The following is a 24632-nucleotide window of genomic DNA, read 5'->3' as shown; positions in this document are numbered from 1 at the left end:
GAATATCATTTGGTTACCATGTGTCCATTTGGGTCTCCAAATGTCCTTTTAGAGCTCCGCCTGGATCTCTTCATGGAAGAAACACTGTAGAATGGTCATACTTTGTCCAATCTTCTTCAAATTTGAGGCAGTTGTTCACTGATAGTGTAGTTACAGCCCTATACTGTCCTTTACCTGTACAGATACAGCCACCGGCAGTTATTTATACTGAAAGATACTTTTTTATTTTATGCAGACAAAAATCTTAAATTTTTACTGACTCCAAAGGCCCACTGCTCTGTTTCTGTATGACCTGCAGGTTGTCTGACACTTTTGATGCATATAGTCAGAGTGGGCCCCGGGACACTTTGTACTTGAAAAGTTGGGCCCCGAGGTCAAAAAGGTTAAGAACCCCTGCCCTAAAGGAGGACAGCAGGAGCCCGTCCTCCTCTGTCCTGCAGGTGTCGCTGTTGGACCCTTCAAACTGTTTAAAATAATGTTTTTATCCAAAGAAGACAGAACATATTTTATAAATAATACTGAGATTTGTAAATTGGTTTATTTCAACAAATTAGCCCACTATGTACATAAATATATATATTTTGATCTCCCTCTTTCCTCTGAAAAATAGAGGAGGAGCTTTCCCCAGGCACTGTGAGATGCTGCTTTCACGTCCACAATTTTAGCCCGGAAGTTTGGCGATTCATTTATCCCGCGATTGATTAATTGTGTTCATTCAGTGGTTTGTGATTCGCACACTGGGACAAGTTGTTCCAGCAGCCTGTCGAGAATGTCTCAGCTCAAAGCAGACTTTCCCGGCCGGTCACTTGTCCGCTGGTGGAGGAACTTAGTCCCGACTCATGTCACACAGGGACAACAACATGAGCTGCGGCTGGGACATTTAACCACACACGTCCCGCACTGAGCAGGCGGTGACCCGCACCTGTCGGAGCGGGTTGTTGCCAGTCGTATGTTTCCGACAGTTAAAGCATGTCGAATCAGCTCCAGCCGGCTCCCCCGAGCCAACAGCAGCAGCAGCCCAACCTAAACTCCGCTCCTTTCCCACAGTGCTTTGTGAAGCCGTTTAACAACAGTCTTCAGACCAGAAGGAATGTAATAACAGACGATTACAGTGTCACCAGCCAGGTGCTCGGGACGGGGATCAATGGCAGAGTGCTGGAAGTATTCCACAGAGAGAGTGGAGAAAAGTATGCACTTAAGGTACTGTCATCTTAATCCTGTTAAATACATTTTAAATTGATGGCTATAATATGGCTCGTGTTTTTTATTTTCTTATTGTGGCTATTTAATAAGAAATATGTAGTCCATTGACTGAGTCTAGATGGAGAGTTTTGATACCATTATAATTGAAAATTTGCTAGTAGTCTAAAGAAAGCAGAACATACCTGTATTCACTAGATAAACTTGTCTAGTCACAGTGATATATATATTTAATATTGATCAGACATAGATGCTGTTTTTGTTTGTGGCTCTCAGCATGTGTCAGTGATGAGCTCATCTTTGACACTTGAACCAGTCGTATCACCTCAATGGCTATTGCACAGTCCGACACGAGAAACGACTCCATGCAAGTCTTAATAACACAAAGTATTTCTGTATAATCATGTTTATGCTGCGTGTATTTTTACATTTATTCCTCCTTATAGAAAGACGAATCTTCCAAAGGGATTTTTGGAGAACATTGTGCTACTTTTAGCGTTAAAGTCATAGCAAAGTAAAATCCAGGAGGGGAGATCAATACATTATTGCACCGCATTCTGGATGAAGACATAAAAGATGAAGCGACGCATATCCAACTATATACTTGCTGTCACATCTGGATTTAAAGGCATTAATTGCATTTTGAGCTTAGCAGAGTTCAAGAGGTTGGCAGATGTGAGTTATAGATTTTTGTTTTTATGGGAACTTGTAATTTAAGGGCTTTGTACACAACAAATGGATTTGTGAGAGTCTAATTTATGTTCCAAAGTTTGAAAATGACATATCTAGTCCAGCAGCTCTGGCCTCGCTGGCCTACCATGTTGAGGTGTCTGTGTTGACAGCCAGACGGAGAGAGGGGAACATGCCTGTGTCTAAAAGTAGCCTCGTGCGAGAGGCCCGAGATGGCTGAGAGATGATGACGTCTGGTGGGGGGTTCCGCGGGACGCGGTGTCATGATAGGGCATGCTCAGCAGTGAAGGAGTTTTGAGAGTAAACAAGACGGAGAAGCTAAAGTACCAATCCTTTTCCTGACCTTTGTTTTAAACAGGTATGTGATTTTCATTCGCAGAGTCTCATATTTGTCTAAACTTCCCTTGCTAATTATTTTGATGAGAACTGAACATCCCTTCTGACATTTCGGACGAATTTGCATTCATCAGATATGATTTCTTGACGTAGAGATCACCCAAATATGGTCTTTTTATTGAAAATAAAAAACACTTTTATTTAGACAGAGTTTATCTGACAGAACCGTGTTTATCTGACAGAACAGAGTTTATTAATTTATTTAGACAGAGCGGCGACTGTGAGCAAAACAGTGAAGCACGCTAACATGCACTAACATGCACTAACATGCACTAACATGCACTAACATGCACTTTTCCTTGACCTATGGAAAACATCATGGGGTCAAGGAAAGATTGAAGGAGAATTCGTAAGTGACAACCGCGGCGTTTAGAGAATCCGACTCTACTTCCTCTAAACTACGTAATTATGATGCAACGGCGGATTTCACTGACGTAGTTCTGCCAATGAAACTACGACGAAGAAGGACTACGAAAAGCACAACTGAAACATGATGTAATCTATCACTCATGAGCATTCAGGCTATTTAAAGAGCTTCTCTTGTGAGAGGCTGCTGCACTCGTGGTGTGAAGGAGAGAAACCGGAGCTCCTTCCTTCCTGCTGCTGTCACACTTAAAAATCAACGCTGCTGCAGTAGAAACAGACAATTCACTCTTGTGCAACATCAATGAAACTGTAAAATATCAATATTTCCTTTGTGCAATAATGTCCATTCAACGGTTCGGTTATATTGAACAGTTTAATAATCTATCATAGGCCTAGCTTGTTTTGTTTTTTACGGATGGTTCTTGTTATTGAGAACGAGAATTGACATTGACAGTTTGCTATATTTACTGAATATACATATTTTACTCATTTTTTCAAAGTAAATATATACGTATAGAATAAACAAACGGATTGTCGCTGTCTATTCATATTCATCAACATGAATCCGATTACCTTTTGACTGAGTCTCATTGTTAGACCTGTGTAAGATAAGCACAGTGTTTGCTTTCAGGGACGGCCGAATGCTGCGTCACTTTAAATGTTGCCGCCCCAAGGAATTATGAGGCGGAATTATCTACTTTCCTTTGGTAAAGGAAGGTCCAGTGTTTCCTATGCTAAAGGCGCCAATAAAGGAAGCATTGAAGCACCTTTCCTTTGGCATTTAGAGAATTCGAACAGCTCCTATCATGGCTGCCCCTTGGACTCACTGTTCCTTTAAAGTAGACACACAAGAAGCGCCAGTGATCAAAGCATAAATTAAGTAGTTAAACATCCAGTTACAAGTGTCTTCCTGCTCCGATTCTTTGAACATCGGTGAACCATCATCCTCTTAGATCCTCGCACTGACATGTCTCATGTCTGAGGTCTTGTGATAGCAGTGCATCTCGTGTGGGAGCATATCATCCTGATATACGGATGTGAGACAGACACTGCCGGGAAAAAGACCACAGTAAATCACAGGCCGAGGACCTCTGAAAGAGTCCGTTACAGAAGATTGTAAATCTGACATCCTACGAATTTAAATCATGAAAATACCACAGAGGAATGCAGCTGAAATTCAGAACACTTGTGAAAGAAGGAAATACATCTTGTTATCAGCATTCACGGAGCAATCTGTTGAGCCCAACGTATCATAAATACCCCTCTCACAGTTAATTGCCCTGACAGGTAATTGAATGTATACACTCTCTAACCCACAGCAGCCACGTTTAAAACAGTCAGACGAACAGACGAACCAGCTACTGAGGCGGTGACGATGGGGAGCTGGAACTACAACTCATCATTATTTTCATTATTGATTAATCCCAAGATTATGTTCTCAATTAAAGGCACGGTTGGTAACCTGCAAAAGCATGTTTTGGGATATTGGCAGTTGGCAACACTGGTATGTGTTTTTCGGTTGGATGATTAAAATAATCCAGTTTGCTCATGTTAGTTTCTCAAGACTATTTTTCCTTTTGCGAAATCCAAACCAAAACAGGACCTTATTAAACCAAGAGCAGGTTCCCGGGACTGTGTTTGAATGTAACACGTCTTCCCGCTTCGCGTGTTTCAGATGCTGCAGGATTGTCCAGAGGCCAGACGGGAGGTGGAGCTCCACTGGAAGGTGTCACCTTGCCCCCACATTGTGCCCATCATCGATGTTTATGAGAATCTCTACCACGGCAGGAAGTGCCTCCTCATCATAATGGAGTGGTGTGTTCTCACACACACACACACACACACACATCCAGAGCCAACACAGTATGTGTGGTCTTCCAACACAGTTGCATAACAATATAAACTTCGTTAATCCACACCAAATCACCAACGGAGGGGAGAAAGTTTCAAAACGCTTCAGGGCTCAAAGTAATGAAAAGCAGCACGAGGCAGCTTTGCGTAAAACAAAAGCACGCAGGTGTCCACTTGATCTACAGCCGACTCATATGTTACAAAATAAAACGTTCTCAAAGCTGGACAGGATGTGATTAATGTTGTGTCATAATTCAATCGTGACCGAGAACAACAGTGACTTATGACTGTGTGTTTAGTGAGGGATGTTTCCAGCTGTTTTACGATACCTAAAGAATGAGTTGGCAGTTTCTTGCTTTGAGGAAACTAATTTCAGCTTAACAGCTTTTTTTTAAAGCTTAAAACCTTTTTTTTTTTTTTGGCAAGTAAAGGATCATAAAGCCAGGCAAAGTAACCTGCTCTAAAATGAAAATAACGTAAAATACGTAAGCGCCTGAGATCAGGCAAAGAATAAGGTTTATCCCCCGACAAAAAAGAGAAAGTATTTCATTGAGGAGTAAACGAACTGACATGCCCCCAATGCCTTTACCGATTCATTACACGATATTTATGTTTTGTTTTTTCAGTATGGATGGAGGTGAATTATTCTGTCACATCCAAGACAGAGGGAATCACGCATTTACAGAAAGCGGTAAAGACATTCTCATTTCTCAAGCAAGTCCAAGTTACAATCCTTAAGATTCCTGTCCTGGTTGGTATACCTGTTGGTAACTGTGGTTTGATGCAACAGGTCCCAGGATTATTGGGGCAGTCAACACTTGACTTTTTTCCTTTCATGGCATGTTTATTGGTGCACACAGTTTGAATACCTTTGCACCAACAGCAACCAGTAAAAGGAGCCTCGCTGAAGAGTGCAGCCTGTAACGGCTCACTGTGGCTTGCTATCAAAAAATATTATTTACAAAACATGTTAATGAGATTTTGACAATCAGCATCATCAGTGGCCAGATCTCAGGTGAACCAGGTAAAACATCTAAAGGATTTAAACTTTGAACAATTACTAAATGTGCTGTGTTTGTACTCCGGCGTGTCCATGTCATCTCTCTTCACTTCTCTTCTCTTCACTTCTCTTCACTTCTCTTTCCACTCAGAGGCCTCTGACATCATGAGAAGTATAGGCGAAGCCATACATTTCTTGCATTCCATCAACATCGCCCACAGAGACGTCAAGGTAATGTTAAAGTTGTGTATGTTAAAGACAACACTTGTAACATGAGATCATTCCTAACTCAATAAAAGCGGTGGGTTTGTTGCTATTGGGCTCTCATGCCACTGACAATTATGCATCCTGTCAAAGAACCCGTATTTGACACCAAGTAGAACAATCAGCAGTGAGTAAATTCCTCTCGGCTGAAATAATCACACTAGACAGCCATTTCCATTGTTGGACAACAATGGAAACTTTACCTTCAACGTTCTTTCTTTATTTGGTCACTGAGCTCCATTTCTACTTTTTATTTTCTGCTGTACACTCTTAGAAATAAAGGTGATAAGGGTTCTCCGGCTTGTCATCATAGCAGAATCATTTTTGGTTCCTGGTTGGACCTTTTTATAAAGGTTCCACCTGGAACCCGTTTAGAGGGTTGTACCTAGAACTCAACATAAAGGATTATACCTAGAACCATCTTTGAAAGTTTCCACCCAGAACCTCCAATGAGAGGCGTAATGGTTCCATCTAGAACTCTCTCTGGAGGTTCTATCATTTCCACCTTTTAACGGCTACCGAGGGGTTTTCTACCTCCAAGGGTTTCATCTATATAACCCACACACAGGGTTCTATCGAGAGCCTTTTCTGTTTCAAGGGTTTAATCTACAACCCACCCAAAGGATTCTATCGGGATCATTATATGTTCCAAGGGTTTCATCTAGAACGTACCCAAAAAGTTATATCGGGATTCGGGATCATTGTATGTTCCAAGGGTTTCATCTAGAACCCGCCCAGAGGGTTCCATCCAGACACTTTTATATTCCAAGGGCTGATGTGGAACCCGTAGTCTCACAAAGAACACATGAAAACTACTTTCCCCAAAAAAAGGTTATTCTGGAGCAAATGGTTCTGGGTAGAAATTCAGCCCTTCAGCAAGAACCGGTTTGGAACCCTTATTTCTGAGAGTGTAGCATAAAGGCACATAAATAGTGCAGTTTTACAAAACAGAACCGTATATTGTGCTTATGATATTGGGACCTATTATGCCTATTGTTACATACGTAATTGGACATGATCTATTTCATTCATTTGATTAAAAACTGAAGAACACATTGATAGTGAGAGTCGTGCATAATGCCTCTTGAGTGGAATCACCAGATGAGATATTAAAAATGTCTTATATGTTAAGTTAAGAGAGTCAGGAACCACGAGACAGAGAAGGGAATCGCATGCTACAGAGCACCCTGGACAGACTGAACTGCAGACTTGATAGTTAAAAGTTTTGCCACCAGAAAAGCTGCAAAATGAGAGAAATGAGAATATTTGCAGCATCTTTAATATCCGACCTCCTCGGCCTCTTCAATGGGCTTCTGTGCCCGTTTCTTTATCGGAGATTAAAGACAAAACTGAACATTTTAAACTTAATTTGTGGTCACGTTTGTTACGTCAAAGACATGGAGACATGTGCATTTAAATGAGCTATTTATCGTATTTCTATTTTCCTTTGTTCGTGGTTGATGACCATGTATTCTCTTTCAGCCAGAGAACCTGCTGTATACCTCCAAAAGGCCAGATGCTCTCCTCAAGCTGACGGACTTTGGGTTTGCCAAAGAAGTCACCACCTTAAACTCTTTAGCGACACCTTGTTTCACCCCCTACTATGTTGGTAAGACGCCACATGTGACATGTGAAAGTAACTTCATCAGGTTAAAGATGCACTTCAGGATTGGTCAATGCAGACAAACGGACAGTTGTTTGGATGAATATCTCATCAGCCGTGTTTTCCAATCACACACCTTTTTGCGCATTTTGAAGTATCGCATCAGAAAAGCTGTATGGAAATTGAAAAATTTGATAAAACTTCCTTAATAATTAACGCTTTGGGTGTTTTTTGTTTTGTTATCAAAAAAGAATGAAGTGTTATAAATATCGTAGCAAACATTTAACTCGCATGATTTATCAGCTGTTTCTGCTGTCTGCGTTTAACGGTTTGCTTCTTTTGGAAAATGGCCTGACTCATGCGAGTAATGAGAAGTTACATCCCGTGAACTGGTTGTAAAAACACTGAATACGCCGCGTTTATGACGTGGTTGTTGATGTAGAAAGGCATTAAATGTGAAACGGAAGCGATTCCTCGACATTGAAAGCGTTTCTCTTGACACCGTGGCAGCTCCAGAAGTTCTTGGTCCAGAGAAGTACGACAGACCCTGTGACATGTGGTCCCTGGGCGTCATTATGTACATTCTGTGAGTCAATCATTGTGAAGTGTTCTCGCATCTTGCAATCGGACATTGTTTCACTTTGAGGCTTCTAGAAATTATTGTTGCTTCTAATTCCAGGATTTATTGTTCTTCTTTTTGTTGTAGACTTTGTGGATATCCTCCCTTTTTCTCACACCATGGTCTGGCAATATCCCCAGGAATGAGAAGACGGATCCGTAACGGACAATATGATTTCCCCAACGCAGAGTGGTGCGATGTGTCTGAGGAAGGTGAGAGAGGCGCTCAATGCTCCTTCCCTTTCTCTTTCACTCTCCGTGCATTCTCGTCTGCTTGAATTAAGCATTTCCCCTGCGAAGACACGCAATACTTTTCCTTTTTTTTTCGCAATTTACAAGCACTCTACCTTTTTCCAAAAGTGGTAAAACCATTTTTAATATGGGGATAAACAGTATGAACAGAAAGCTTTCAGTTACTCACGTCACAACAAATCCAGAAGCACAGCGGCAGAGCAATCATAGTTAATCATAGACTTTATGAATTATGCAGTACATTGCAAAGGCATTGAGATGATGATGATGATGATGATGATGATTATTTCCTGTTTCAGCCAAACAGCTAATCTGTCACTTACTGAAAACCGAGCCCACCCAGAGAATGAACATCACCGACTTCATAAACCATCCCTGGATCAATGTGAGCGGCCGCCCGGAAGCTCGCGTCTGTTTGAGCGACTGCTGCTTTTGAGCGATGTCTTGTGGGATTTGATGGACACTCATTCATGTTCTCTCGCCCATGCAGCAGTCTGTGGAGGTCCCACGAACGCCTCTTCACACCAGCCGCGTGCTGCAGGAGGAGCAAGAGGTCTGGGAGAAGGTGAAGGTAAGCGGCGCCGCTTCTTCTGTAAATGCACAGAATCGGCTCCTGGTTGATTTTCATCTGTTGCAGAATCAGGAGTGGGTTTGCGGGTGAATATTTGACAGTGTTGTTTATTTTTAAATATTCCCGTGACAATATTTTATGATCCTTTCCGTCGCCACACAATGGAATCCGTGCAGTTTTAACTTAAAACTGTACGTGCGGCTTTTGTTCCCATGTTGTGTTTGATGAAAGTGATGTTGTTGTTTTTATTATCAGGAGGAAATGACAAACGCCTTGCAAACGATGAGAGTGGACTATGAGCAAATAAAAATCAAAACCATCGATGACTCAACTAATCCTCTGCTGTTGAAGAGAAGAAAGAAAAGTAAAAACGCTGCCACACAACCTCCAGGCTCGTGAAGTGCAGCCTGCGTGAGAGGTATCCAACACATGCACAACAGTTAGTCGGGAAAAAGCTTTCAGGGCGAACTTTAGGGATGTTTTGCATTGTCAATAATACCTCTATAGTATATTATGGACGGTTTTAATTTATTTCTGTTTCCCTTAAATGATGTTATTTTAAAACTTATCAAGCATCGATAAGCGTTTTTATGAATGTGCTTTAAGGACTTTCTATGCATTGAAAAGTATTCTGTGTGTTCATACATCCTCTCAAAGAGGAAACAGAAATCTGCTGTATTTTTATTAGTTTAAGGTTTGTTTGGCATCAACTGACGTGTTTACTGCCTCTTTGAGTTTTTCTGTTCTCAGCGTAAGAAACCGTTGAGGACGACTTGTTTTGCCTCGAGGGCGTTGTTGAGATCGTCTGCTCGCATCGATTCATTTTGTCAATTACCAGAAACCACATCTTGTGTTTGTGATGCTGATGTGAAGTATTTCTAATTGTGGGTGTGCAGTATCTAAAACGTGTTGACCACATGTAGCGACTGTCAAGCTTGCTGTGCTGATGAGACAGAAACTGAGCTGCCATCTGAGCAACTGTAGCTTGTTTAGCACGACTTCATTTTCTCCAAAGCAGCAACTTCAATCAATAAAAGTGGACGGTAGACTTTTAGAGGGCGACGGGAGGAGGAAAATGTCACGTCTGCCTTTTGCTCTGGATTAAATCTTTTGATATTCTCTGTGGTGTTGCGTGTTGTTTGACCAGTTAGCAGTTCACTGTTGGCATGAAGTCAAATAAATACACTTCGACACGTCCCAGTCGGGGATCGAACCGTTGACCTTCCGGTTCCCAGACGACCTCTTAACCCAGTGCTTCACGGATTGTGTTTGCTTCAGAGGCTTTAGTTGGATCCGTGAATATATGACACCCACATAGAATGTTTTGAATTAAACATGTTGCTTCAATTATAAGACAACATTTCCAGCTTTTGCGTCCTGTTTTCATTCACTGTCTTTGTGGTGCACTCAGAGACACACACACACACACACACACACACAGACTGAACGCAAAGCTGTCCTGTCAGAAGAAAGATATTTATGCCTATGGATAATAGGGAGATTTAAACATTGTTTGATCATAACTGAATGATACATCCAACTTTATAGGGACATTGTTTTACAGTACCACAGCACGACAGGTCTGGCTTCTTAAATATAGGATCACGTAAGATCGGGAAGTGTTTGTGCAAAACAGTCCCATCTGTGTATCCTCAGGTCCACTTATGTAATTATTTGGTGATTAAGGTCAATCACGTGATGACAAAAAGTTGTAATGAACGACTATTTTCAAATCAGAGGGGAAGGACATAGTCCCTAAGACCCTGCCTCCAATTGTCCTGCTCCAGTGAAGGACACATGTGGCGAGGCCCATAGATTGACAACAACGATTACAACGGGACATGATAATAATGGGGCTCTCGTCTCCGCAGGCGCCAGCAAAACAACATACGTTAACTTCCTCCACGGTTTGAACACTGCAATTGTCAAAAGTAGTGAGTACCAGGACAAGAGGCAGAAGGAAAAATATGTGGGGGGTATTTATTCTATACCAGCAACATATTCCACTCAGTCTGAGAAAAACACAGGCGACGTGAGGAAGGGAGGAGGCATCGCGTCTGACCAACCGACCGGTAGGTATATTGTACCTGCTGTACATTTAGAAAGTGGAGCAGAGAGAAGTAGATCCGTCTTAAATGAGCATAATTCAGTATTAGTACCTTTTCTTTTTCTGCAGGGATCATGTGGACCGTGATGCTCCTCCTCGCTATGGGAGTAGTGGATCTGAGCAGCAGCCAGCATTACAGCCAGCTCCAGTGGCTGTCCCGTCTGCGTGGGCGGCGGCAGCACGCCGGCTGGCGGGCCGAGGATGTGGATTGCCCCCTGGAGTGCGATTGCCCCTCAAGCTTCCCTACGGCTATGTACTGTCACAGCCGCAACCTCCAGCACGTCCCCCACGTCCCCTCGCACATTAAGTACGTCTACCTGCAGCGCAACCAGATCACAGGCATCCAGGATGGGGTGTTTGACAACGCCACCGACTTGGTCTGGGTCGTGCTGTTTCACAACCAGCTGAACTCAGACAAGATCAGCGAGCGCGTCTTTAGCAAGCTCAAGCACCTGGACCGGCTCCTCTTGGATCACAATGAGCTCACACGTGTGCCCCCCAACTTGCCGAAGTCCATCACAGACCTGCGACTCGGGCACAACAACATCTCGAAAGTCCTCTCCAACTCGTTCGAGGGGATGGTCAACCTCGCCACCCTTCAGCTCCGAGCGAATGTCCTAGAGGACGTTGGAGGTGTGTTCAAGGACCTGAAGTCTCTGGCCCTGCTAGATTTGAAGAAAAACCGGCTGAGGGAAATCCCTGGCAACCTCCCTGAGAGGCTGCAGCAGCTCTACCTGGAGTTTAACAACATAGAGAGTGTGCCGACGGGCTTTCTCACCATGAATCCCAGTCTGCAGTTTGTCCGCTTGGCTCACAACAGGCTGACAGATAAAGGACTTCCATCCAATGTCTTCAACATCAGCACGCTGGTCGAGCTTGACCTTTCTTTCAATAAACTGGAGAAGATCCCCGTTGTCAGTCGGAACCTGGAGAACCTTTATTTACATGCCAATAAGATCAAAGGTATGGACACTTCTCTGTTACTATGAAATGTAATATAAAGGTAATGTAGGTCTCTTCCGGATGGCGTCATCACGCGCACCAAACACTGCGCCATCAGCCCACTTGTTAAAGGGACAACTCGCCCATATCCTCAAGCTCAACGGCCGTAGTGATGGGCCGACCGATTCCCCCACAGAACACGTTCCTTTGAGTTGATGCACGTTAACCGGGCGGTTATAGAGTGAAGCCAAGACGGAAGTGCTTGAAGTTATTGTTGATACATGACCTTCAAGTTTTCAGAATTGTGTGCATTGTTCAGTTTTTGTGTGTAAGCAATGAAGAAAGAAATTGAATACAGCATGTTTTTCCCCCAGGAATGTCACCGCAAACACGCTCTTCACAATACTGCAAATATATGAACATTTATTTCAATGGAATTCTTCAAGATTGCCACTTTAACTGAAAAAGGTTGAGAACCCCTGGCCTAAATGATGTTATGCATCTGTGTTGTATTTGTATACATACATTCAAATATTTGAAAAAAATCACCACTTTCAGGAATCTATCCTTAAAAAGAAACAAAAACGTCTGTATTTCTCAAGGGAACTTAGGAAGAACAAAAATTCCAGGAAAGGGCCCTGACTGGAAACATTACAAACTGGCATGAGATGTGCACGGCATCGGAGAGGAGGGTTTACGGGGGATTCAAACTGTCCAGCACATCAAAGGTACCCATCTACTGAGTATCAGGGATATTGGTGACAAGCGGTGCCTGCGCAGAGCCGAACAGATATTAAAAGAAAATACCCACCCATTCACAGTTAGTCGCTGTCTGGCAAGAGGCACAGAAATATCAGCTGCCATACCACCAGACCTCACAGCAGCTTCTTTCCTCAAGCTGGGAGACTCTTAAATCCATATGTTCTTTTGTGTGTTTTTCTTGTGTTGCAAAGAAAATAAATGAACCTACAAAAAAGGTTGAGAACCACCGGACTTGAGCATGTAGCCTCCCTTAAGAGCTGTCTCCTCTTGTGCCTTTCAGAGTTCTCCCTGAGCAGCTTCTGCGGTCCAGTCGACATGACAAACTTCTCCAGGCTGAGAATGCTGCGTTTGGAATCCAATGAGATCAGCGCCAAAGACATTCCTGCCGAGGCGGCCTACTGTTTGCGGCATGTTGTCTTTATTGATGTGTAGCGCTGCTTGCTCTGTCTCGCACTCTCTCAACTCACCCAGGGAGTTGCTCAATCTGAAACACCCCCCCCGTTGCTATATTTCCCATACATGTACAGTTCCAGTATTAGTCAACAGGAAATACCAGAGCTGTTTCATCACGTATGACCAATGGGAAAGAGCTTAATAATCCTTGTTACATTGTCGTTGTAGTATCCTGGCAAGAATAAAACGACCCATAAATATGATTTAGCCGGTGCAAACAAGGTCTGCTTGTCTGGCAAAATATCACCTGTATAAAACTTCCTGTCATCAGTGAGAGAGTCGGTCTTTGCTTCCACCATGTGGCACAAGGTGATAAAACAGCAGGTTGAGCAGCCCTGATTCTCATTACAGTGTTGATATTTGGCACGGTCACACCATCATATCATATCATCGCTCACAGAACTGTTACATTTATACAATTTCCATCAAAAAACACTTGTGTGATCAAGTGTTTACAAAAAGGTGAAAAACATGTATTCCTCCTCAAATCAGCCTCTGAATTATACATCAGGTAATCATATAAGACTATCATATATTGGTCTCAAGACTGTAATAACTACGGTATATCTAATAACTGTTTTGATTTTCAAAAGACTTTTAGGGTGTATTTTTCAGCTATGAATCATACATTTTTGTCATCTTTGTATCTTTTACTACATCTGAGAAAAAAATGAATGAATCCGTTTCCAGAGTTATTTGTGGCCCTAACTTTTGTCAGTTATATATTTTGTTCTGTTCTCTCTAATTTGAAGGTAAAAGAAGGAGATTGGGTGAGAGAATAAGGGCGGCAGCCCTCTTGACGAACTGGTCTGAGGCAGTTCTGTTATGGAATATTGCTTAAACTATTCGGGAGAAAAGTGTTTTCAAATCAATGTCAAATAAAACAGAGTCTTGATGAAGGATCAATAGTCAATTTATTTGCTTGCAAGCAAAAGAGAGAACAGTTCTCAACAGACATGTATCGCAGAGTCTTGTGAGGAGTACCCTAAAATCATCTTCATGCATGCTACCTTCATACCCACAGACAAGAGAAAACAGCTGAAACAGGCAGGGGAAGAACAGACATTTGTGTAAACTGTGCAATGTCTGATATCTTCCCTGCAACAATACAAATAGGCCTGGTTCTATGTCGAGGTCATATATGGCCTGCAATTGTCTTCTCCTGTGCTCTTTGACCTATGTGGATGTATATGTTCAGGTGGAGGTTTATGTTACAGCAGGCGCTGTCCGTCTAAGGAGAACTAAGCAGAGAGCAGAATAAAAACATTTTTTCCTATTGCAGTTCCTTCTTTGTTATTGTTGAAGACAACTTGCCTTTTCATCTTGCACAGTTGCTTTTAATCCTCTGCAGAAAGGCACCTAATTTCATTACGGAAATATTTTTCTTGTTTTGCGCTGAAGTCAAGTCTTTGATTGTGAAATGGAGCACTGCCAACGCAAGCAAATGATTTGCACACTGATACGCGGTGGCTTGTGAAATTAAATTATTTACAGATGATTAATTAACAACAAGCGTTCTGCACCTGTTGTTGGGTGTGAGCGGAGTTGCTGTTTTCTCACTCCTTCACTTCCTACAGAGGCCAGCACTCACGCACTCGTGGGATTCCTTCGACAGGATTAACGGATGCGTTTCTCCACTGATGCACTTCAGAGGATGGGGAGTTGTCCAACTCTTGTCAAACTCAAGACGTTATGCAATTTATTATTCTAACCCCCGCTGTCTCAAATAGCTGCATCTATTGCACTCACTTTGATGTTAAACTAAATACAGAATACATTTACATAACACATAGAAAAGTGGAATTTTATAATTCCTGTTTAAGTTTTGACCAATTTGCATTTAAAAAGGACAGTTAAATTATAATTCCCGTTAATTTTAAAGATTTATCACCAAGTTCTTTGTGCAATTTGTTATTCTAACAATAAATAACGGTATTATCCTGTTATAAGACAGCAGGAAAAAACATTTTGGAAGAGTTTTGACTCATGCAGTGTTCAGTCAAACAGGATGTGGGCAATCAGGGAGCCCAGATCCTTTAACGGTCGGATCTGCTCTTTAGATGGAACCTCGTTGTGCTCGTATATGAATGTACTGGTAGCTGGAAAACTGGAGAGATTTAATTTTGGATTTGATATCGATGGAAGCTTTATTATCAATACAGTGGTTGAATGGAGTCAAACTAATAAATAACTTGTGGAAATGTTTGGCAAACAACAAACAGTTGGTTAAGTGGTAGCAAATGGACACACGGTTCAACATACATAACTGGTGTAAAAATATAACTTTTGTTTTTAGTGGAAAAGATATCTGCAATACATAACGCACAAACATAATATACATACCATATTATTCAGAATGAGGCCCATCTCTGCTCTCAGTCAAAGCTTCTGATTAAAACAGCGAGCGTGGTGCATTACAAAACAACAACAGAGATATGAAAAGGTGTTCACGATGCAGAGAAGATGCAGCTTGTGGAGGGCTCCGTCTGCTGCTGCGGCGATGTGCTCTTTGCTGAATGTGGCGATGGATGTGCACTGCAGTCATTGGCGTTGACACAGTTGTTAATCATGCGCCAGCTCCAGCTGCTGTCGCTCTTTGATATAAGTGGGAAGGACACTCACATTATTGTGGCTCCATCTCTACATCCTGCCGGTCTCTGTGCGGGTCCAGATGACAAAGGAATGCATCAGGATGACTTCCATGAACATGCAAAGACTGATCGTTTTGAGTTGAATGAGTTGTTCTTACCTCGAGTTCGTATGTGATCTTGATCCGTGAGGGTTGTGAGTTATCTGTTTTGGAAAGGAAATACTTTCGTAAAACAAGTATTCACTAAATACAAATAAAATATTTTGCAAACAAAAAGCTAGAGTTCTGACTTATGACTGGGTTGTGTGCGAAGATTGAGACGTAATAAACTGCATTTTGGCTGAAATTTGTCATAGTTGGAACATGCTGAGTACACAAAGAAGTAGAAACACTTTTATGGTTCAATATTTCTTGATCCACCGAGCAAGGTTGTTATTATTGAAATCCACTGATGTGATTCCAAGCACAGCGTTATTCTCCTTCCCCGAGGACATGATATTGTTTTAGGCACCTTTAAAGTTGGCAGCAGCTGAGCTCTTCACAGTCAATGAATGAAAGTTTTGGATTAAGTGTCACTTTAAAGTCCTTCGTAAGTACATGCTGATGTTACCGCCTCCCCCCTGCAGACAAAGCAAACAGAACCGCTTCTCCTGGATGGCAACGCAACGTACATCACCGCTCACTTTCTAGAAAAGTTCTCGTCTTTTGTATTTTCAGTGTCGCATTTTATGATTTATTTTGATACTTAAAAAAAACCTCTTTATTCGATTTTTATTGTTAAAAGCAAATATACAATAAATACAAAGGTCACCAGGATTTACTGCTTTACCCCCCCCCCCCCCCCCCCCCCATCTCAACCTGGCTTAGAGGTTGAGATATTATTAATATGGAAATATTAATAATAAGGGAATTCAATATAAATGTCAAGAAAAAAGGCACTTATATATATATACAATAATCAGCGTATAAAATAAAGGATTGAAATGAAGTAAAAATAAATAACAATGACAGAAAGGTCAAACTAAAAAAGTCCCTCGCTACAGCCAGTGTTTGGTTTGTCCAATCTGGGCTTCTGTAGAAACATGGTGGTGCAACATGACTGACTCCGTGAGGAGCACCCGCTCCATCTGTATGTAGATATAAAGATGATTACACACGAATGAAAACCTAGTTGTGAATATAGTGGCCCAATCCCAATGTCCCCACTACAGACTCAAACCCTGCACCCTCAAGGACTTACTGACGTCACCTGGTAAGTGTTTGAGTGTGAGAGACTGCGGGCTTGAGATGCTGTAAATAGGAACGGGACAGCACTCTGCTGCAACATATCAAGTTAGTATGACGACAAAAACTAATTTTATACTTTGTACTCCCTGATTTTAAAGTCTTCAGGTGAGATGAGCGGGAACTTCATATAATCTATTTACTCGTTTTTGTCAAAACAGCTTAAATTACTAAATCAGGTATTTGATGAATACGGTAAATAAATAAATATCCTCTGATTTCAAGTTTTTTTTTGTTCCATCTTTTTGTTCCATCTTTAACCCTTAATGTTTCTCAGTAAATCTAACACTCCAGGCTGAACACACGTGAGCCGTGCTCTTTGTTTACCATTTTTTTTTCGTCTCCAGGCTCGAGTCTTGTTAATTGTCTGTTAAAAGCTCAGTCGGATGTGGATGTATCTCTTTCCCCTTCCTCGTGTAATTTAATAAACTGTAGAGTTTGCTCAGTCTATTTTTGGAGCCATGTGTTTGTCATTAATTCACCAAAAAGAAAGTGTCTCATCAAAGCTTCCCTACGGTTCTGGTGTAGTGTGAATTGAAATCCACCATAAGCCACATGGTGCCTTCCTGTGTGCAGTTTGCATGTTCTTGCAGGTACTGCAGTTACATCCCACACCACAACACATGCATGTGAGCCAGTAGCAACATCGAAAGAATTAAAAATGAGTCCGCAAGCTGTGGCTGCCCATTGCTGATATATATATCTGGTCCGGAAGCAGATTTTGCCACAAGGATCAACATAATGTAGTAACTTTCAAAGTAAACAAAGAAAGAGAGACACAATATCGTCTCCCACCTAAACGCCCTGTCTCTCATAATAAAAACCATCATTACCTCGGCCTTCAATTTAAACGTCAAATGTCACATCAAAGCAATGACTTGGTCTGCTTGCTACCGTCTAAAGAAATATTGCACGAGCAAGAGGAATAATGTGTAAGCAAGACGTAGGAGAGCTTACCCACGCCCTTTATCTGCAGTAGATTTGGATGATTGCAATGGTCTGTTGCAATCTCCTGAAAACCAAAGAGGTTCCTGACACTTGCTCCCCAGCTGCTGGGCACAGTGCCTCTTTACTGGGCATCTACCTCGCGTATTGTCAACCTACATTGAGGTGTAAATAAAAATGTTTTGTTTTTTTAAATGAACCATACAATTTCAGGTTGTATTTATTCAATCAAACATTACAGCAGCGGTCGTTGCAGAGACACCTGGTGTAGATAACGTTTCCGGTTTAAATTGTGTTCCAGTGTAATTAATTGTGCATCTATGTGAGTATTTTCTGTGTTCTTGTGTCGTTTTATTTTCACTGCATTCGTTTACTTTTAAAGATTTGTATCACTTGTCTGTACTTTTGCACTTTTAAAGTGTAAGTCTTTTGCCTTTGCTGTGTTGTATGACCCTGTAAGGCACATTGAACTGCCCTGGTGTATTAAATGTCCTACAGAAATTAAGTTTCCTTGCCTCGCTCCATTTTACGACTATTTGAAACAGATGCCAAAAAGCCCCGAAGAGGAAAAAGAGCATGAATGGCGACAACGCCAATTGTGGTGGAAATTTATCATATTTATCAAATTGGGGTTCCCTGGGAAAGGCAACTTGAGCCTACGGCAAAAATTGGATCAACTCAAAGCATGTCTGGAGCAGAGAGGACAAGGCGAAGCAGAAACAGATGAAGGAATGTCCAAGAGGTAAAGAAAGAAACAAATACATTTGAATAAGACATATACAACTGATAGAAAAGGAAAATATACTGCTGAACTTTGTTTTTGTTTTTGTTTTATTGAAGGCTGGTGTAATAGTCGAATGTGATCAGTCACAATTTTGGTTTACCTTCTCCTTTAAAGGAAGAGGCTGTAATTTGGATTTTTAACAGGGCCGTGAGAGACAATCTGGCTAATTTACACTTATGAAATGGTTCGGCCTTGTTACGATATGTTGATGACATCATGATTTGCAGCCCCACAGGAGAAGCGTGCAGATTAGAGTAATTTATAATTACAGTTGTCCGACTTATATTTTTGACTGCAAATGGTCACAAGGCTATCCGTCCAAATTGCAATTTGCTCGATAAAGTTTCATATCTGGGACATGTGATCACAGCAGAGGGCAAACACCCTCTCTCCCAAAAGAACACAGGCAATCAAACTGTGCCGAAACCACAAAGTAAGAAACAAATGATGAGCTTTTTAGGAATGACGTCAGAGTATAGACAATGGATCCAAACTATTCAGAAGGGAGGCGCTCCTCTCTTCCATGATTCAGGGTAAACATCTTTCTGCGCATCGCGAACTGACCTGGACTGACTCCTGGACTGATGCCTTTAATGACATAAAGAGCGCATTACTGTCAGCTCCGACACTTGGTCGACCTAAACCTAAGGGACGGTTACACGACATTAGCTTAGACTCAGGAACATGGAGGAACAGAGACCTGTTGCATATTCCTCTACTAGACTACAGCCTGCTGGCCTTCCTCTGTGTCTGCGTGCTGTGGCACGTGGCACATTAGATGAGCTTAGATTCCTACATTATATGTGCCGAACATTACTGTGAATCAATGTACTGTCCTTAATCCTGCTACTCTTCTTCCTCCTGCAGCAGATGGAGAGCTAAATAACTGCGTTGTTTCTCCTGAACAGGTCTGCACAGCGAGACCTCACAGACATGTCCACCAAGTGATTTACAACTGTTGGGGCGGTTTAGCATGCGGCACGTCGGACACGGGAGACGGGTTGGTTGGGTTTGCTGTAGTCTCATCATATGACACTCTGTGCAGCGGTAAGTTGGCATCACACTTTCCTGCTCAAGCTGCAGATCCTGTGGCTCTTACAGAAGTCTGTAAGCGCGCTGTCGACAGAATAGTTCATATTTACACGGACTCTCGCTATGCCTTTGATGTAGTGCACGACGCTGGTGACCGGTGGAAACACAGAGGCTTTCTGACATATTCTGGCGAACCCATTTCTCACCACCGTCTCGTGGCCGACTTGCTAGAAGCCGTACTGCTCCCTGACTGTCTGTGTTATGTTAGGAAATATGATGCTCACACTTCAGATTTTTCAGGTTATTTTGATGTATGCTGTTCAAGAATTACAGACATTGGCTATCCCTAAAGAGCAAAATGATTTGCCTCATCTAAGCCAGTTTACAAAATCATATATGGGCCCAGACTATTGCCACGTGATCTCTTTTTATTGTTACGCTAAATTAGCTCACAGCAGAGATAACTTGTCAAAAAGGGGAATAATGTAATTTTATTGATAAATAATGTTTTAATCCTTTTCTTCAACTCCCTCATCAAAGCAAATAAGAACACCACTTAGATACAGTCAGTATAAATGTTTAAGAACATTTTACCTCTCTTTTACGATCAAGAAGAACGGCAAAAATAAATATTTAGCTTTCTGTGTTTGTTATGTAATGTTCTTATCCAGCTCTTATTTTACTTGAAATGAGAGAACATTTATTTATTATCAGAGTATGTGTTATTTATAATTCATCCAGTTCAATTTGAAATTCGACAATAAATATTGTTGAGAGCTCCATCTGAAATTATTGAAATTATTCAATTTAACTTTCTTCATTTGATTTGACAGTCAGTTGCTACGTACAGACGTTAATACAACTGTAGGCTACGTCAATATACATCATAGTGCAAGTTAGACATTTATTGTGGATTGTGTTGTAACCCTTTGAGGGACCTCGTTGAACTTTGAAATACTATACTGGACAATGGATGGATGGATGGTTTACAACTGCCCAGTGCTTTCATGTTTGTTGTTCTATACTTTGACCTTTCTTTCCTTTATTGCCCGTAAAGCACTTTGAATGATCTCTTGAGTACAATAAGGCGCTAGATAAACAAACTAGCTTTGCCTTTGTAGCGATTAGCGCTAATTGCTGGTATGTTTTAGGATCTCACTTCCCAGAAATCCAACGTCGCCGCCTCTGATTCTTTCCTGGGAAAGTCGCCACAGACACCCAGTTCGTAATCCTGCAAATGCAAGGGCTTCCATGAGTGGGTCCAAGGCTTCTTTACCATTGTGTTGCCTCAGTTGTTTGTATTAATAAATGATGTTAGTCAATTGAAAACCACCGCTTTGATTTGTTATTATTTTCAGATGATAGCTGACGGTGCCAAAACAGTGCACTCGTTTGCATTCGGAGACTTTTGTGCATGTGCTGCTGCAAAACAGCCCTTCTACTCTTCCCCGTTACGTCCAGTCCGTATTTGAATGTGCTCAGTGCATACCAGCGAGGGAGGGCTGGTACTTCTGCAAGAGGGAGTGCCACAGAGGGCACAGGTCGATTGCAAGGCGACTGGAATGCATGGTTTAACTTTATTAGAGCACATGTGATGTAGAAATCAACAAAACAGAAGTGATTGTACCTTTTGTGTGATGAGACAGTAGACAGAGAGTATCAGTAGCAGTCCTCCACAGATGGAGACCAGGATGAAGCCGAGGACGTACAGGTCTCTCACCGGTCGTCTCTGCGAGGCCTTCGCCGAGCTCCGACCATAACTGCCTGTAGAAAAAGACACGAACGCTGTGATCTCACAGGCGCGCGGATCTGCGGCATTCATTTTTGCAGAAGAGATTCCCACCTGTAAAGTGTTGAGTGGGTGACTCTGTGTAATACTCTGTGGTGGAGCCAAAGACGTCTGCGTATTCCTGCTGGCATCTCCAGTCGACCGGCGCATCGCTCGTCTTCACCAGCTCCCAGTAAACAGACAGCACCTCCGAGGCCCTCTGCAGCGCCTCTGAGGTGGACCCTCTGTAGAGTATCTCAAAACTCTCTGGCGTATCCTGCGGCAGATTCCCAGGAACATTCTTTCTTTCACAACATTTTTTCACAAGTATCGCAGATTTATCTTCTCGCGCTGGGCATATTCCTGACATCAAATATTTCTTCTTCATGTTTTTCATTATTGAAAATGTAATCTGGAGCTACAGGCTGCACCCAGAAACATGCACTCACCTCGACCTCTTCATTTATGTGAGGCATGCATTTCTGAGAGTAGATGTTGAGGATGAGCGCTCTCAGGGACTGAACGTAGCCGTCATTGACTGAACCCCGGCTGTATTTGAAGTGGGTGGTGAGGAGCTCCAGGGTCCAGGGTAAAGCAGCTTTTACAAAGCAGCACTTGCTCTGTGGGGGAAACAGAACACAAGGTAATAAACTTGTAATAAACGCATAATAGAGTTGTAATGGGAAGTTGGAAGTTGAAGCAAAGGCTTTGGAAGAAAACAGTCCCATAACACAAACGTCACCTTACCAAACTTCTCCGTTCTATGAATGTGTAGGTTATCGTGCACCCGCTCCGCAACTGGTTGTCCATCTGCAGGAACAACAACGTGGAGGGTGTCAGCCCAGGTCACGCAGCGGGGTCGTCACATTGTTTCTGATGTTGATCCAACAAATGTGTTTCTAATATTTCAACACCTACCAGATGCCTGACTGTCAGCAGGTGCTCCCTTGTGATGGAGTGTCTGCACGGACCAGGTACCTCAGCCATAGTCAGGGGGAAGCTCAGGAACATAAGTACACACAGACACTTTACCTGCAACTAACACAACCACACATTACCTTCATTTCTGCCACTCATTATCTTCACATCTGACGCACGCATGGTTATTTACTCAGCCGCAAAGTGCAATCATTCAAATACACTCTTCCTTGACAAGCATACTCAAGTAGATTTTGCATGCTGAAACAGAACAATGAGGAATGCTCTCAACCACCAACTCTACCAGGCATCCCGAACTTAACCATTTCAATATGAATGCGCTCCACGTGGTAGTTTCTCTCACTGTGATTCACTTTTCCCTCCCTAACTGTTGGTTCTTGGTAAAAAGCCTTTTCTTATTTTTCCGAGGCAAACCAAGTTCATTGTAAACCTAAATGGAATGTCCTCCTCATTGTGCCGATCAGATATGCATACGAGCAGTTTCTGCCTTTCCGTCCAAAGTAAACGAGACGAGCAGCTCTGTTTCAGTTACAACCATTTATTTCCACCCGTGACCAATATTTGTGTGCGACAATATGCTTCTTGTCTTGGGTAAAAGTATGGGGTTTCGGGTGGAGTTCCTGCAGTGACTGCTGTTTGAGTGGCCTCAGAGGAAGGTATTCCTTTTTCAGAAACAACCCATTGACTCACTCAACCTGTGAGTTCGCTGCAGCCTCTGCAACAAACAGTCGAGACAGACGGCATCGAGTCAAACAAAAAGCAATTGAACGGGATTTACTCGTTGCCTGATCAACATCTGACACGTTTAAAGACACGAAAGAGAATTCTTTAAAAGCCGCCAGAGGCCAGAAGTATTCCTGTCATATTCAGTTTGTCTGTTCCTAATGTAATGCTGAGCTGCACCCTTTAACTCTCGTTAAGGTTTTTGATTCAAGAAACATAACATTTGATATATGTATTATTATTTTTTTTACATTAAAAAGTAGTTTGCCAACAATCTGCATGCAATTGAGATCCGAAGGTGAAGAAAGAAAAGAACGGTGTTCCATCTTGGTTTTAACAATCAAAGCAGATTAAAAACAATATTCTGGTAAAAAAAAAAAGGCATTTAAAACATAAAAGATAAAAAATATTTAAAAAATGAGATGCTTCGTGTGAGCTGAAAGACTATCAAGCCAGCCTCTGACTGCTATTGGGAACCCCCCTGATTGATGATAATCAAATTAATGTAATCTAATAAAAGGGTTAATGTGATTGTAAATGCAAGCACATGATACAAATGTCACCTGTCACATGATTTGCTCTCTCCATGCTGCCAATAATATCTATATGTAGGTCAGAAAATGACTTAATCTTACACCGACTTACAAAAGCAGGCGCTATTCTTTCCCCTGCATTGTGTGTATTGTTTGCGCGGCGGTGATTAAAGAAAGAAAGCTTCTCACCTACCTTAGCTTTGCTCTGAATCAGGGTTGACACAAGGACGGTCATCTGGTACGTGTTTGACGATGGAAAACACCAGACTCCTCTGTCACACACATTGAAGCAAAGAGATCATTTTCATATCTTCAGTTCCGCTGCGCAGAAAGAAATCTCGGCGTTAAGAAAAATTGGACACTTCGTCATGTGGTGCTGTTCTGAAAGGCATTGCCCGATGTGCTCCTCCTGCACATGTTCAAACCGAGGTGCAGCTGACAGACAGCCCTTTTTAAAGACCTCCCACCTCAAAATACACAGTCCATACACAGTCCTGCTTCAGGATATGTTGGTGGGCAGCAGATTGACTGGACACCTCCTCTAAGGAAATTATTCAAATGAAAAATTGGACGAATCACGTTTGTGGCAGCTTGGGTGCTGATAACATCTGTTCTGGTTTTAGAAACTATCCCTTGGAGGCAACTTGCATCGACAACACTCATCCACATCCTCAGAATAACAACTTTGATAAAGAGCTATTAAGTGCTGAATTTAACTGACAGCTGTACTGACAACTTACTTTGCAAAAGAACCACGCGTCAGACATTTTTATATACTTACGTCTTCGGTGGGAATTAATAGGCTTGGAAGTGATGCAGACACCAAAGGGAGGCGAGGCAGTACTGAGAAACAGAAAAACACATTGCTGGTTTTGATCTTCTTCCACTTTTAAATGAGCCTATTCTCTTGACGTCTGTCCTGCAGTGTTTCGGGATCATGTGTGTGTGATCAGGTTTTA

At 42.1% G+C, this 24632-nt stretch overlaps 3 protein-coding genes across 7 annotated transcripts; 2 read left to right on the top strand and 1 right to left on the bottom strand.

The window, feature by feature from the left end:
• The first annotated feature begins 900 nt into the window (after positions 1-900).
• LOC306781438 (MAP kinase-activated protein kinase 2-like) lies at positions 901-9932 on the top strand. Of its 3 annotated transcripts, none has more exons than XM_079274297.1 (10): positions 901-1200; positions 4328-4467; positions 5130-5194; positions 5655-5734; positions 7250-7376; positions 7881-7956; positions 8077-8201; positions 8540-8625; positions 8734-8811; positions 9067-9932. In XM_079274297.1, exons 1-10 carry the CDS (start codon positions 970-972, stop codon positions 9208-9210), a joined length of 1152 nt encoding a protein of 383 aa, XP_079130423.1. In that variant the 5' UTR covers positions 901-969; the 3' UTR covers positions 9211-9932. The 3 variants fall into 3 exon arrangements, with proteins under 3 accessions (XP_079130423.1, XP_079130422.1, XP_079130424.1); XM_079274296.1 differs by having other exon boundaries at positions 8731-8811; XM_079274298.1 differs by lacking the exon at positions 901-1200 and adding an exon at positions 2127-2248 and having other exon boundaries at positions 8731-8811.
• A 1060-nt stretch (positions 9933-10992) lies between these two features.
• On the top strand, positions 10993-13132 carry LOC306780793 (fibromodulin-like; the record flags this gene model as incomplete). Its single annotated transcript, XM_079273282.1, has 2 exons — positions 10993-11881; positions 12903-13132. The coding sequence occupies 2 exons, from the start codon at positions 10993-10995 to the stop codon at positions 13052-13054; spliced, it is 1041 nt and encodes a 346-aa protein (XP_079129408.1). The 3' UTR covers positions 13055-13132.
• An 857-nt stretch (positions 13133-13989) lies between these two features.
• On the bottom strand, positions 13990-24081 carry csf1b (colony stimulating factor 1b (macrophage)). 3 transcript variants are annotated; one of them, XM_079273393.1, is made up of 9 exons: positions 23867-24081; positions 22397-22516; positions 22226-22288; positions 21928-22098; positions 21554-21755; positions 21338-21474; positions 15825-15868; positions 15698-15732; positions 13990-15610 (listed from the first exon to the last, which is right to left on the bottom strand). In XM_079273393.1, exons 1-8 carry the CDS (start codon positions 23906-23908, stop codon positions 15699-15701), a joined length of 813 nt encoding a protein of 270 aa, XP_079129519.1. In that variant the 5' UTR covers positions 23909-24081; the 3' UTR covers positions 13990-15610; position 15698. The 3 variants fall into 3 exon arrangements, with proteins under 3 accessions (XP_079129519.1, XP_079129520.1, XP_079129521.1); XM_079273394.1 differs by having other exon boundaries at positions 13990-15732; positions 23863-24081; XM_079273395.1 differs by lacking the exons at positions 22226-22288; positions 22397-22516 and having other exon boundaries at positions 13990-15732.
• Positions 24082-24632: the final 551 nt, after the last annotated feature.

This window comes from Melanostigma gelatinosum (genome assembly GCF_949748355.1).
Source record: "Melanostigma gelatinosum genome assembly, chromosome: 8".
Classification (NCBI taxonomy): domain Eukaryota; kingdom Metazoa; phylum Chordata; class Actinopteri; order Perciformes; family Zoarcidae; genus Melanostigma; species Melanostigma gelatinosum.
This window is presented reverse-complemented; position numbering and strand designations above follow the sequence as displayed.